This window comes from Oryctolagus cuniculus, chromosome 1, assembly GCF_051225735.1.
Source record: "Oryctolagus cuniculus isolate XC-2025 breed Fujian yellow rabbit chromosome 1, ASM5122573v1, whole genome shotgun sequence".
Classification (NCBI taxonomy): domain Eukaryota; kingdom Metazoa; phylum Chordata; class Mammalia; order Lagomorpha; family Leporidae; genus Oryctolagus; species Oryctolagus cuniculus.
The window spans coordinates 60,269,706-60,283,967 of NC_142867.1; the positions used below are offsets into that span (position 1 = coordinate 60,269,706).

The window sequence follows — 14,262 nt, forward strand, 5'->3', positions numbered from 1 at the left end:
AGAAATGAAAAATTTGACTTACCCAATACACACATTCCCAGCTAAGGTTGAAAAAGGTGACCCGCTGCTTTCTTGTTTCAGCTGTCCAGGTGTCCTTTTTGAAGTCTACTTAATGTCACTTTAAGTAGATATTTTAATGCTTTTTGTTGGTAATTTGCTCTTTGAAGTGGTCCCCAAATGTAGGGCTCAACTACTTATTTAGTGTTCCCAGGCACAAGAAGGGTGTGATGTGCCTTAATGGATAAATGAGTTCTAGTGCTGTTGACTGAGTTCAGTTTAATGAATCAACAATCTACATTAGATAAGGTATCTTTAAACAGAAAGACACATCAAACAACATTATGTATTGACCAGTTAACAAAAAACCTGGGCTTAGGTGTTGGTCCATGTCCTACTTGTCCCTTCTATGTGCCCACAATCCAGAGACTCTGGGTACCAACTGCTGTTTCTCTGGCTTTTCTGGCCAGCAAGAGGGGGCATCACTCACCACAGCCTTTCCCCAGGTGACAGCCACAGATGCAGACAGTGGCCCATTTGGCCTCCTCTCCTATTCCTTGGGTGCTGGACTTGGAGCCTCTGGGTCTCCCCCATTCCGCATTGATGCCCGCAGTGGTGATGTGTGCACGATCCGGACCCTTGACCGTGACCAGGGACCCTCGACCTTTGACTTCACAGTGACTGCTGTGGATGGGGTGAGTAGGCAGAGCACGGGCAGCTTGGGATGTCAGAGTGGGATCCTTGCCAAACTAGGCCCACCTGACCTATGGCTGCATGTCTTACCAGGGAGGCCTCAAGTCCATGGTGTATGTGAAGGTGTTTGTATCAGACGAGAATGACAATCCACCTCACTTCTATCCACGAGAGTATGCTGTCAGTCTGAGTGCCCAGAGTACACCAGGCACAGCTGTGATGAGGGTCCGTGCTCATGACCCTGACCAGGGCCCCCATGGGAGACTCTCCTACCACATCCTGGCTGGCAATAGTCCCCAACTCTTTGCCTTGGATGAACAAACAGGTGAGATTCCTTCCAATTCCAGGGCCTGCCCCCAAAGCCCCATTCCCCACTGTACCCCCTCCATCTCCCATTACCCTTCCATCCCTGTTCAGTTTCCTTCTATATCTCTGTTCCTATCCCTTCTCCCAGGGCTGTTGACCGTAGCCTGGCCCTTGACCAGACGGGCTAATTCTGTGGTGCAGCTGGAAGTCGGAGCTCAGGACGGAGGTGGCCTGCAGGCAGAACCCAGTGCCCGAGTCAACATCAGCATTGTGCCTGGAACCCCCACACCACCCATATTTGAACAACTACAGTATGTTTTTTCTGTGCCAGAAGATGTGGCACCTGGCACCAGCGTGGGCATAATCCAGGCACACAACCCACCAGGTATCATTTAGCATCATACCAAGTTGGTGCCACACTCAGATATCCCAGTATAACCCTCCAGTACCATCTCAAGGTACCCTAGAGTATCATCGCAGATAGCCCCAATACCAGCTCTGGTACCAACAACCAGTACCTCCTTAGGCACGGTGCAGACACATAAATATCACCCTAATGCCAACCAACATTTCTGCCAACATCTGCTCTTAATACTTTGAAGGGCACAGATGTGGGCACTGCTGAGCCCTTTTCGAGATCACAGTCGGGGCCCTGACTCAACAGTACCCACAACACCTCCTTCCTGACCCTTCTCTTCTTCTCCCTAGGTCGCCTGGGGCCTGTGACCCTTGCCCTATCAGGCGGGGATCCCCGGGGACTCTTCTCCCTAGATGCAACCTCAGGGCTATTGCAAACATCTCGCCCTCTGGACCGAGAGCTGCTAGGACCAGTGCTGGAGCTGGAGGTGCGAGCCGGCAGTGGAGTGCCCCCAGCTTTTGCTGTAGCTCGGGTGCGTGTGCTGCTGGACGATGTGAATGACAACTCCCCTGCCTTCCCTGCACCTGAAGACACGGTATTGCTGCCACCAAACACTGCTCCTGGGACTCCTATCTATACACTCCGGGCTCTGGACCCTGACTCAGGTGTTAACAGTCGAGTCACCTTTACCCTGCTTGCTGGAGGTGGTGGGGCCTTCACTGTGGACCCCATCACTGGCCATGTTCGGCTCATGGGACCTCTTGGATCCCCAGGAGGGCCGGCCCATGAATTGGAACTGGAGGCCCGGGATGGGGGCTCCCCACCACGTACCAGCCACTTCCGACTACGGGTGGTGGTACAGGACCAAGGGACCCGTGGGCTGGCTCCCCGATTTGACAGCCCCACCTATCGTGTCGACCTGCCCTGGGGCACCACACCTGGAACTCAAGTCTTACAAGTGCAGGCCCAGGCACCAGATGGGGGCCCTGTCACCTATCATCTTGCAGGAGATGGGGCAAGTAGCCCCTTCGGTCTAGAGCCACAAAGCGGGTGGCTGTGGGTGCGTGCAGCGCTGGACCGTGAGGCTCAGGAGTTGTACACACTGAAGGTAATAGCAGTGTCTGGGTCCAAAGCTGAATTGGGCCAGCAGACAGGCACAGCCACTGTAAAGGTCAGCATCCTCAACCAGAATGACCATAGTCCCCGCTTGTCTGAGGAGCCCACCTTCCTGGCTGTGGCTGAGAACCAGCCCCCTGGGACTAGTGTGGGCCGAATCCTTGCCACTGACAGAGACTTGGGACCCAATGGACGTCTGACGTACAGCTTGCGACAGCTGTCAGAAGACAGCAAGGCCTTCCGTATCCAGCCCCAGACAGGTGAGCAGAGGGACTGAAATTCTGAAACTCCACAGCCTCATCCCTAGACTAGTGAACATCTGAACAGGACTCCCATCTCCCAGCCCACATCCCAGCTGTGAAAACCATTACCTGGCCGGGGATTCAGCTGTGGCATTCACACCCATACTCCCCAAACTCCAGCTTCTTAGCCACAAGCCTTAGGCTGCGCATCCCTAAATACCCGATATGTGATCCTCATCTTGCCCTCCCAGGAGAGGTGACCACACTGCAAACCCTGGACCGCGAGCAGCAGAGCAGCTACCAGCTCCTGGTGCAGGTGCAGGATGGAGGGAGCCCACCCCGCAGTACCACAGGCACCGTGCACATTGCAGTGCTCGACCTCAATGACAACAGCCCCACCTTCCTGCAGGCTTCAGGGGCTGCTGGCGGGGGCCTCCCTATACAGGTATGTGAAGTGGCAGGACCCTGCCCTGAGGAAGTATGAGAGGGAGTGGGGAATCTCCCCATAGAGCTGTAGGTGTAGGTAAGAGTGAAAAAAAAAGTGGGGATGTCTCTATCAGCACACAGGGGAGGGGAACTCTGACTTGAGTTGTCTCAAGAACAGTAAGGAAAGACAACTTAGGTGAGTTATGTCCCCACAGATACCAGACCGCGTGCCTCCAGGAACACTGGTGACGACTCTGCAAGCCAAAGATCCCGATGAGGGGGAGAATGGGACGATCCTATATACACTCACTGGTATGGAGTGGAGGGCAGGGGGATGGAGGATGGGGTACCCTCATGACCTACTCAGCTCTGAGCCCCAAGCCCTTATGCTTCCGCTACCTGTGCCCAGGTCCCGGCTCGGAGCTCTTCTCTCTACACCCTCACTCCGGGGAACTGCTCACTGCAGCATCCCTGATCCGAGCAGAGCGGCCCCACTATGTGCTGACCCTGAGTGCTCATGACCAAGGCAGCCCCCCTCGAAGTGCCACCCTCCAGCTGCTGGTGCAGGTATGGCTGCCCTTCCTACCGTCCGCCCACCTCCCCTTGGCTGTTGGCTGCGGAGCCCCCCCCCCCCCCATCAGCTCTCTGTCCACCGAGTCAGCCAAGATCCCCTTTTGCATGGCTCCTCCTGTTTACCTCCTCCCTCCCTGGTTCACAATAGGTACTTCCCTCTGCCCGCTTGGCCGAGCCGCCTCCGGATCTCGCCGAGCCAGACCCTGGGGCACCAGTGCCTGTCGTGCTAACAGTGACGGCAGCTGAGGGGCTGAAGCCAGGCTCCCTGTTGGGCTCGGTGGCGCCGCCGGAGCCCGCGGGTGTGGGCGCACTCACCTACACGCTGGTGGGCGGCGCCGACCCCGAGGGCACCTTCGCTCTGGACGCGGTGTCTGGGCGCCTCTACCTGGCTCGACCTCTGGATTTCGAAGCCGGCCCGGCGTGGCGCACGCTCACAGTGCGTGCCGAGGGACCTGGCGGCGCGGGCGCGCGGCTGCTGCGCGTGCAGGTGCGCGTGCAGGACGAGAACGAGCACGCGCCCACCTTCGCGCGCGACCCCCTGGCATTGGCGTTACCGGAGAACCCCGAGCCTGGGGCGGCGCTGTATACTTTCCGCGCCTCGGACGCCGACGGCCCGGGCCCCAACAGCGACGTGCGCTACCGCCTGCTGCGCCAGGAGCCAGCTGCGCCCCCACTCCGCCTGGACGCGCGCACCGGGGCGCTCAGCGCTCCGCGGGGCCTAGACCGGGAGACCACACCCGCGCTGCTGCTACTGGTGGAAGCCACCGACCGGCCCGCCAACGCCACCCGGCGTCGCGCAGCGCGCGTTTCCGCGCGGGTCTTTGTCACAGATGAAAATGACAACGCTCCGGTTTTCACCTCGCCATCACGCGTGCGTCTCCCGGAGGATCAGCGACCTGGGCCTGCGGCGCTGCACGTGGTGGCCCGGGACCCGGACTTGGGCGAGGCAGCACGGGTATCCTATCGTTTGGCAGCTGGCGGGGACAGCCACTTTCGACTACACCCGAACACTGGTGAGTCGGGCTGGGAAGAGGGCGAGCGGGAGCGTGGATGATGTGGAGGGCGTGTGGACGCTTCCACCCACTTGCCTTACCGCTGCTCGTTTAGGAGCGCTGTCGGTGGTGCGGCCTCTGGACCGCGAGCAGCGAGCTGAGCACGTCCTGACCGTGGTGGCCTCGGACCACGGCTCCCCACCGCGCTCCGCCACGCAGCTCCTGACCATCAGTGTCGCCGACGTCAACGACGAGGCGCCCGCTTTCCCGCAGCAGGAATACACCGTCCTCCTGAGGGAGAACAGCCCCCCTGGCACATCTCTTCTCACTCTGAGGGCCACCGACCCCGACCTAGGTCGGTCCTGGGGTATGAATTGTGAGAGGGTGAACCGAGGCAAGAAAGCGTGTGTTTCTGATCGCTCTCTGTGTTGCCCCTTCTCAGGGGCCAATGGGCAAGTCACTTACGGAGGAGTTTCGTGTGAAAGCTTCTCTCTGGACCCAGACACTGGAGTTCTCACGACTCTTCGGGCTTTAGATAGGGAGGAGCAAGAGGAGATCAGCCTGACAGGTACGTGATGACAGGATGTGGCAAACATCAGTGTCACATACACAGAATCTTCCTCTCCCCCCAAAGTGTTACCTTCTAGAAGCTTCCCCCTCTTACAGCACAGCGGGGTACTTCTGAGAAGTCTAGAGTTTGGCAGGGTGCAAAGTGAACTGGATTCTGCAATGCAGAATGTCACAACTGTGACCTTTAGGCCTCTCTGAGATTATACTGCCACCATGTGACAGAGGAGCGTGTTGATATTGAGTACCAGAGAGATCACGTGACTTTCTCAAGCTAGCAAAGCTTGGAAGTGGCAGGGCTGGTACTTGAGCCCCAGTTTTTTGACACCTCATTTAGTACTTTTGCTGTCACATCACCGCTATTCCAGGATACATCTTGCATGCACCAAGCATGGGAGGTGGGAAGGAAAAGAGTATCTTCTGACACGATGTTATGACACGTGTTTGGTTATATGTGCACATGCATGGGAGGTATGGAGAGATGTGTGCACCTAGCAAATAGGTTTGAATACTATGCAGTGTGGGCTTCTCGATGGGTTTGGAACAGGCCATACCTCCTTGATTTTGCTTCCCCACAGTGTATGCCCGGGACATGGGCTCTCCGCCCCTGTTAACTCATGTCACAGTACGAGTGACTGTGGAGGATGAGAATGACCATGCACCAACCTTTGGGAATTCCCATCTCTCCCTGGAGGTCCCTGAGGGCCAGGACCCCCAGACCCTTACCGTGCTCCGGGCCTCTGACCCAGATGTGGGAGCCAACGGACAGCTGCAGTATCGAATCCTGGGTGAGAACCATCCCCACGCCCACTAACCCAGCATCCACTTGCCTGGTTCTTGGCACCTTGATGGCCACTGTCAGTTCTAATCAGTGTTTCAGGGTCTCCTTCCCCTCTTTCTGTATCTTTCATTTTTCCTTTCATGCATATGTCAGAGTATCTGGGTATGTCTCTATCTAGCTCTCCACTTCTCTCTATGTCTGTTTTTATTTTCCTATCTTTTTTCTGTTTCATTTGTCTCTCCCTGTAAAGCTGTCATTCTCAAACTTTGGCCTCAGAAACCCTTAACACTCTTTAATTTTTGAGAACACTTAAGAATTATTGTGTGATGTATCAATATTTACTGTATTCGATTCTAACACTGAGAAAATTTTACAGTATCATTGCAAAAGAAGCCAAAGAAGTTTACTGCAAGGTGTGCTTCTGCACAGACACAAGGGAAATGTTAGAATTTCTTGGACAATAATGCAGTTACAGAGATTACAACAAGTGCAACTGAAGGTGGCCAACACACACTGAATCTGAAAACACACATATTCATGCTCTGAACTTTTTACCTAGAATATTCCAGCAAACACAGTACAAAAACACACATTATATTAATCAAGTGATAATGACATTGCACGTCATGTAACATCTGCAAACTACATTTTTGAGTTAACGAGAATGAAAGAGGCATATAATAGCTTAGTGCTGTGAAGCTCGTCTTGATCTCACATGTGTGAAAGAGTCTCGAGGCGGCGGGAGTTTTGCTCAGCAGTGAAGACACCGAGTGAGACACCTACATCCCATATTGGAATGTCTGGGTTCGAGTTCTGCCTCTGTTTCTGATCCAGCCCAGCTTCCTGTGAATGGACAGCCTGGGAGGCAGCAGTGATGACTCAAATTCTTGGGTTGCTGCCACCCATGTGGGAGACTAGATTGGTTTCCTGGCTACTGGCTTTGGCCTTACCTGGTCCCAGCTGTTGTGGGAATTTGAGAACCAGCAGATAGAAGATCTGTCTGTCTGTCTCTCTGGCTTTCTCTCTTTGTGTCCCCCACCCCCATTCTGCTTTTCAAATAAATGGAAACAAAAATATTTTTTAAAAGAATCTCAGGGAAGTTCTAAGGGTTCCCAGCTATACTCTTGAGTATAAACAGTTGCTTTTTCTTGTCCCATCCATGTTTCTCTGTGTTTTTCTTTGTCTACTTCTCTGTTTCTTGGCTTCTCTCCCAGAGTCTCTTCTTTCTTCCCCTTGCCCATCTCTTTCTGCTGTTGCCCATCGGTCACTGCCGGCCTCGTGTGCTGACCCACGTCTGTTTATGTGTATGTCCTTTTCTGCAGATGGAGACCCTGCAGGAGCCTTTGTCCTAGATCCTGCCTCTGGGGAGTTTGGCACCATGAGGCCACTGGATCGGGAGGTAGAGCCAGCATTCCAGCTGCGGATAGAGGCCCGGGATGGAGGCCAGCCAGCTCTTAGTGCCACTCTACTTGTGACAGTGACAGTGCTGGATGCCAATGATCACGCCCCAGCCTTTCCTGTGCCTGCGTACTCTGTGGAGGTGCCCGAGGATGCACCTGCAGGAACCCTGCTGCTGCAGCTACAGGCTCATGACCCTGATTCTGGGGCCAATGGCCGTGTGACCTACTACCTGGGTGCAGGTACAGCAGGAGTCTTCCTGCTAGAGCCCAGCTCTGGGGAACTGCGCACTGTGACAACCCTGGACAGAGAACAGTGTCCCAGCTATGCCTTTTCTGTGACCGCAGTGGATGGTGCAGCAGCTGGGCCTTTGAGTACCACAGTGCCTGTCACTATCACAGTGCGTGATGTCAATGACCATGCACCCACCTTTCCCACCAGCCCTCTGCGCCTGCGCCTGCCCCGCCCAGGCCCCAGCCTCAGTACACCAACCTTGGCTCTGGCCACACTACGAGCAGAAGATCGTGATGCGGGTGCCAACGCCTCCATTCTATACCGACTGGCAGGCACACCACCTCCTGGCACCACTGTGGACTCATACACTGGTGAAATTCGTGTGGCCCGCTCCCCTGTAGCCCTGGGCCCTCGGGATCGTGTTCTCTTCATTGTGGCCACTGACCTTGGCCGTCCAGCTCGCTCTGCCACCGGTGTGGTCATTGTTGGACTGCAGGGAGAATCTGAGCGTGGGCCCCGCTTCCCCCGGACTAGTAGCGAGGCTACGCTCCGTGAGAATGCACCTCCAGGTGGGTCCCCACCATGTCTCTCAGGTTGTATCCCTGGGTGGCTAGGGTAACTCACTGTGACTGTCCTCCAAACTCCCCCAGCTAATGCTCATTGTCCAACCAATGCCATTGTGTCTTCAGGGACTCCTGTTGCCTCCCCCAAGGCTGTCCATGCAGGGGGCTCAAATGGACCCATCACCTACAGCATTCTCAGTGGGAATGAGAAGGGGACATTCTCTATCCAGCCTAGTACAGGTAAGGGATGGGAGCAAGGATTCTGAGTGGACAGGCTTCTGGGGAAGCAAGAGCTTTGGGTCAGAGGAGGCTTTGGCGGGGAGGGGCTGCCTTTGATTGAGGGACCTCAGTGAGGGAGGTTCCAGGGTGAGCCAAGGGGCTGTCACTGATGCAGTCTGTTTCCCCTTAGGAGCCATCACAGTTCGCTCAGCGGAGGGGCTGGACTTTGAGGCCAGTCCGCGGCTGCGGCTGGTGCTGCAGGCAGAGAGTGGAGGAGCCTTTGCCTTCTCTGTGCTGACCCTGACCCTGCAAGATGCCAATGACAATGCTCCCCGTTTCTTGCGGCCTCACTACGTGGCTTTCTTGCCTGAGTCCCGGCCCTTAGAAGGGCCTCTGCTGCAGGTGTGGCGTGTGATGGGAAAAGGGGAGGCAGGGGCTGGTTGGACTCATCTGTGGCCAGGCTAGTGTCAGCAGCTTCCTACATTCACCAGGTGGAGGCAGATGACCTGGACCAAGGCTCTGGAGGACAGATATCCTACAGTCTGGCTGCATCCCAGCCAGCACGAGGATTATTCCAGGTAGACCCAGCCACAGGCACTATCACTACCACAGCCATCCTGGACCGTGAGATCTGGGCTGAAACACGGTGAGGCACAACCCCATCCTAGGTCTTTCCAGTGTCAAGCCTGATTTTGCATCACCCTCAGTCCCTAGGCCACACCCTGAATTCCCCAACCCCAAGCTCTGTCCAAGGTTTCTCCTTACCTCCAGACCCACCCCCTGATTAACCTCTGTGTCCAGGCTGGTGCTGATGGCCACAGACAGAGGAAGCCCAGCCCTGGTGGGCTCAGCTACCCTGACAGTGATGGTCATCGACACCAATGACAACCGCCCCACCATCCCCCAGCCCTGGGAGCTCCGGGTGTCAGAAGGTGAGGACTGGGTAAATGAGAGGTCTAAAGGGCGGCAGAGGCCCTCTTCCCGACCCTGGAGCTCCAGGGGTGCCTGGAACCATGCCAGACAGCCTTGTCCCGTGTATTCCAGATGCACTGTTGGGCTCTGAGATTGCACAAGTAACCGGGAATGATGTGGACTCGGGGCCGGTGCTGTGGTATGTGCTGAGCCCATCTGGGCCCCAGGATCCATTCAGTGTTGGCCGCTATGGAGGCCGCATCTCCCTCATGGGCCCCTTGGACTTTGAGCAGCGTGACAGCTACCACCTGCAGCTGCTGGCACATGATGGCCCTCATGAGGGCCATGCTAACCTCACGGTGCTTGTGGAGGATGTCAATGACAATACCCCTGCCTTCTCACAGAGCCTCTACCAGGTACCCACAGCCCGGGATGTCCCCGTTTTTGGGCCCAGGGTTGTTCCTGCTGGGGGAGAGTGACAGACTAGAAGCAGGGTGGGTTGGATGTTGCAGTTCATCCAGGGATGAAAGGGTCCCAGCCCAGACCAGCCTGTGAGGTATGTCTGGGTTCTGGATCCAGAACGCCCAGAAAGGGGGAAGGGGATGGTGGGCATTACTCTTTCAAATACTAGGGAGTCTGGGTTTAAAGTGGGATTGGATGCCAAGCAGAGCTCTTAGGAGCGGCTTCAGAGCAGAGGGTGAGTGGGCAGCTGGGAAGCCTGGCCATGAACAATTTTCCTTTTGCCTCAGGTGACTCTGCTTGAACACACCCCCCCAGGCAGTGCCATTCTTTCTGTCTCTGCCACCGACCGGGACTCAGGTGCCAATGGTCTCATCTCCTACCACCTGGCTTCCCCTGCTGAGGGCTTCAGTGTTGACCCCAACAATGGTATGTCTTCCCAGGAACTGACCCCTCATCTTGGACCATGTTGGGCCATATTCTGACCTCATTCCTAGAACATTTGAGCCAAAGTCTTGACTCCTAGATCTCTGAGCCAGGGAGGATATCTTCTCTCTTTATTTTAAGCCATTTGCTAACTACACATCTAGAAGCTGAGCTTTAGATCCTTGGGTTATCGCATAGTCGCTCAGCACACAGCCCTCCATTCCCCAGAGTCTGACTTCCAGAGCCATTTCCTAGACCCTAAGGGCCACTCTTCTCTTGACTCACTCTTCAGCCACTGCTGAATGTGTTTCTTTCCCTTCCCATCTCATCTCAGGAACCTTATTCACCACAGTGGGAGCAGTGGCCCTGGGCTATGAGGGACCAGGAGTGGTGGATGTAGTGCTGGAAGCACGAGATCATGGGGCTCCAGGTCGGGCAGCACGAGCCACGGTGCACGTGCAGCTACAGGACCAGAATGACCACTCCCCAAGCTTCACGTTGCCACACTACCGTGTGGCTGTGACTGAGGATCTGCCTCCTGGTTCCACCCTCCTCACGCTGGAGGCTACAGATGCTGACGGAAGCCGTACCCATGCTGCTGTGGACTATAGCATCATCAGTGGCAACCGAGGCCAAGTCTTCCAGCTGGAACCCCGCCTGGCTGAGGCTGGGGAGGGTGTTGGACCAGGCTCCCGGGTACTGGGCTGCCTGGTGCTACTTGAGCCTCTAGACTTTGAAAGCCTAACACAGTACAATCTAACTGTGGCTGCAGCTGACCGGGGCCAGCCACCTCGCAGCTCAGCTGTGCCAGTCACTGTCACTATACTAGATGTCAATGACAACCCACCTGTCTTTACGCAAGCATCCTATCGTGTGGCAGTACCTGAGGACACTCCTGTTGGAGCTGAGCTGCTGCATGTGGAGGCCTCCGATGCTGACCCTGGCCCACATGGCCTCGTGCGGTTCACCCTCAGCTCAGGAGACCCTATGGGGCTCTTTGAGCTGGATGAGAGCTCGGGCACCTTGCGACTGGCCCACCCGCTGGACTGTGAGACACAGGCTCGACATCAGCTTGTGGTTCAGGCTACTGACCCTGCCGGGGCACACTTTGCTTTGGCACCAGTGACAGTCGAAGTCCAGGATGTGAATGACCATGGACCAGCCTTCCCACTAAATTTGCTGAGCACCAGCCTGGCTGAGAACCAGCCTGCAGGCACTCTTGTGACCACTCTGCATGCAATTGATGGGGATGCTGGGGCATTTGGCAAGCTCCACTACAGCTTGTTGGAGGCTGGGCCGGGGCCTGACGGCCGAGAGGCATTTGCACTAAACAGCTCAACAGGGGAGTTGCGGGCACGAATGCCCTTTGACTACGAGCACACAGGAAGCTTCCGGCTGTTGGTGGGTGCTGCCGATGCTGGGAATCTCTCCGCCTCTGTCACTGTGTCCGTGCTGGTGACTGGAGAGGATGAGTATGACCCCGTATTCCTGGCTCCAGCTTTCCACTTCCAAGTGCCAGAAGGCGCCCGGCGTGGCCACAGCCTGGGTCATGTTCAGGCCACAGATGAGGATGGGGGTGCCGATGGTCTGGTGCTATATTCTCTTGCCACCTCTTCCCCTTATTTTGGTATCAATCAGACTACAGGTGCCCTGTACCTGCGAGTGGACAGCCGGGCACCAGGCAGTGGAACAGCCACCTCTGGGAGTGGAGGCCGGACGCGGCGTGAGGCACCACGGGAGCTGAGACTGGAGGTGGTAGCGCGGGGGCCCCTACCTGGATCCCGGAGCGCCACCGTGCCTGTGACTGTGGATATCACCCATACTGCATTAGGTCTGGCACCTGACCTCAACCTACTCTTGGTGGGGGCTGTGGCAGCCTCCCTGGGAGTTGTGGTGGTACTTGCACTGGCCGCTCTGGTCCTAGGGCTTGTTAGGGCCCGCAGCCGCAAGGCTGAGGCAGCCCCTGGCCCCATGTCACAGGCAGCACCCCTAGCCAGTGGCTCCCTTCAGAAGCTGGGCCGGGAGCCACCCAGTCCACCGCCCTCAGAGCATCTGTATCACCAGACTCTCCCCAGCTATGGTGGGCCAGGAGCTGGAGGACCCTATCCCCGAGGGGGCTCCCTGGACCCTTCACACTCAAGCGGCAGAGGCTCAGCAGAGGCTGCAGAGGATGATGAGATCCGCATGATCAATGAGTTCCCCCGTGTGGCCAGTGTGGCCTCCTCCCTGGCTGCCCGTGGCCCTGACTCAGGCATCCAACAGGATGCAGATGGACTGAGTGACACATCCTGCGAACCACCAGCTCCAGACACCTGGTATAAGGGTCGAAAGGCAGGGCTGCTGCTGCCAGGTGCGGGAGCCACTCTGTACCGCGAGGAGGGCCCCCCAGCCACTGCCACGGCCTTCCTGGGGGGCTGTGGCCTAAGCCCTGCACCCACCGGGGACTATGGCTTTCCAGCAGATGGCAAGCCATGTGTGGCAGGTGCACTGACGGCCATTGTGGCTGGTGAGGAGGAGCTCCGTGGCAGCTATAACTGGGACTACCTGCTGAGCTGGTGCCCTCAGTTCCAGCCACTGGCCAGTGTCTTCACAGAGATTGCTCGACTCAAGGATGAAGCTCGACCGTGCCCCCCTGCTCCCCGTATTGACCCACCACCCCTCATCACTGCCGTGGCACACCCTGGAGCCAAGTCTGTGCCCCCCAAGCCAGCGAGCACGGCTGCAACCCGGGCCATCTTCCCACCAGCCTCTCACCGTTCCCCCATCAGCCATGAAGGCTCCCTGTCCTCAGCTGCCATGTCCCCCAGCTTCTCACCTTCACTATCTCCTCTGGCTGCTCGCTCACCTGTCGTCTCACCATTTGGAGTGGCCCAGGGCCCCTCAGCCTCAGCACTCAGCGCAGAGTCCGGCCTGGAGCCACCCGATGACACAGAGCTGCACATCTAGCTGCGGCCCAGGCTGGGCCCCGACCTGGGATGCACACTGTGTCCCCAACGCAGGCCCCACTCTGAGCCTGCCCTGAGCAGCCTCGAACCATGACTGGCCATGGGGAGGCCACCACCAGGCCCTGGCTCTCCATCCCAAACTCCTCCAGTGGGGGCAGGTCCCACATTTCACCCCAGCCCCCTCAGAGCAATAGGACCAGAGGCCCTGTTTGTCACTGACCTGTGGCCAGGTCCAATGTGGGGAGAAATACGAAGGAGGTGGTGGCCTTGGGTTCTCAGTGAGGGCTTTCTGCCCTGTGCCAGCACCCTGAGATGGAGCTGAGACTTTATTTATTGGGGGGTAGGGGGTTGGGGGTGGTCCCTCCAACCTGTTGGGGCCCAGCTCCTTTGGGTTCCTCTGACACCCCTGCCCCTGCCCAGAACAAGTGCCAATTCTCACTCTGGAGCCTTAATAAACTGCAGTTTGTATCCAGCCTCCGGCTCTGTTCTGTGGGGATGACTGAAAGACACCTGGATCCGTGTTGTGGACACCTCAAGGGGCACAGGGGTGGTGCACCTGGGGACATCAGGATTCCTGCCTGAGGCCGACAATCATATCTCTCTGCCGTCTTTTTTTTTTTTTTTTTTTTTTTTTTTTTGCCTCTTGATTGAGCAAGAAATCATTCTGGGGCTCGGCTGTAGCAGTAACCTGGAAAGGGACTGGGTTGGGTGGGGAGGGATCCTAAGGATGTCAACCTGAGGATCTTCAAAGAGGTGATGCTGGATACAAGAGCAGTCCAGTGGTTTATTTGTTTTTCTTGGACCACTAAATAGCCACATTGTAATAAGAAATCGCATTTGTGGAGTCTTTGCCATGTCAGGCACTTTGCTGGGCAGTTCGCTTGCATTATCTCAGTGTAAATTTTCTTTGCAAGTCCATGATGCAGATCACTTATATAATCGCCGTCAAATATATGAGGAAACTTGGGCTCTGAGAGTTTTCTTTCCCGATACGCAGCTAGGAAGAAGTCAGGTTTGTGGGCCTCCAGAGCTTGTGATTCTCTAGGGCAGCCTGT

General features: G+C 56.5%; 1 protein-coding gene across 1 annotated transcript in view; it reads left to right on the plus strand.

Moving 5' to 3' along the window:
* Window positions 1–13,679, plus strand: part of DCHS1 (dachsous cadherin-related 1) — a 35,357-nt gene extending 21,678 nt beyond the window's left edge. Inside the window, exons 3-21 of the mRNA XM_051851319.3 lie at window positions 504–692; window positions 784–1,015; window positions 1,145–1,381; window positions 1,705–2,730; window positions 2,964–3,157; window positions 3,354–3,450; window positions 3,548–3,705; window positions 3,860–4,724; window positions 4,819–5,058; window positions 5,146–5,271; window positions 5,849–6,058; window positions 7,374–8,252; window positions 8,373–8,486; window positions 8,656–8,867; window positions 8,957–9,111; window positions 9,267–9,397; window positions 9,510–9,793; window positions 10,127–10,265; window positions 10,597–13,679. Of these exons, the coding sequence (XP_051707279.1) occupies window positions 504–692; window positions 784–1,015; window positions 1,145–1,381; window positions 1,705–2,730; window positions 2,964–3,157; window positions 3,354–3,450; window positions 3,548–3,705; window positions 3,860–4,724; window positions 4,819–5,058; window positions 5,146–5,271; window positions 5,849–6,058; window positions 7,374–8,252; window positions 8,373–8,486; window positions 8,656–8,867; window positions 8,957–9,111; window positions 9,267–9,397; window positions 9,510–9,793; window positions 10,127–10,265; window positions 10,597–13,208 (8,100 nt within the window). The 3' untranslated portion in view covers window positions 13,209–13,679. The remainder of the gene's footprint in view (window positions 1–503; window positions 693–783; window positions 1,016–1,144; window positions 1,382–1,704; window positions 2,731–2,963; window positions 3,158–3,353; window positions 3,451–3,547; window positions 3,706–3,859; window positions 4,725–4,818; window positions 5,059–5,145; window positions 5,272–5,848; window positions 6,059–7,373; window positions 8,253–8,372; window positions 8,487–8,655; window positions 8,868–8,956; window positions 9,112–9,266; window positions 9,398–9,509; window positions 9,794–10,126; window positions 10,266–10,596) is intronic.
* Window positions 13,680–14,262: the final 583 nt, after the last annotated feature.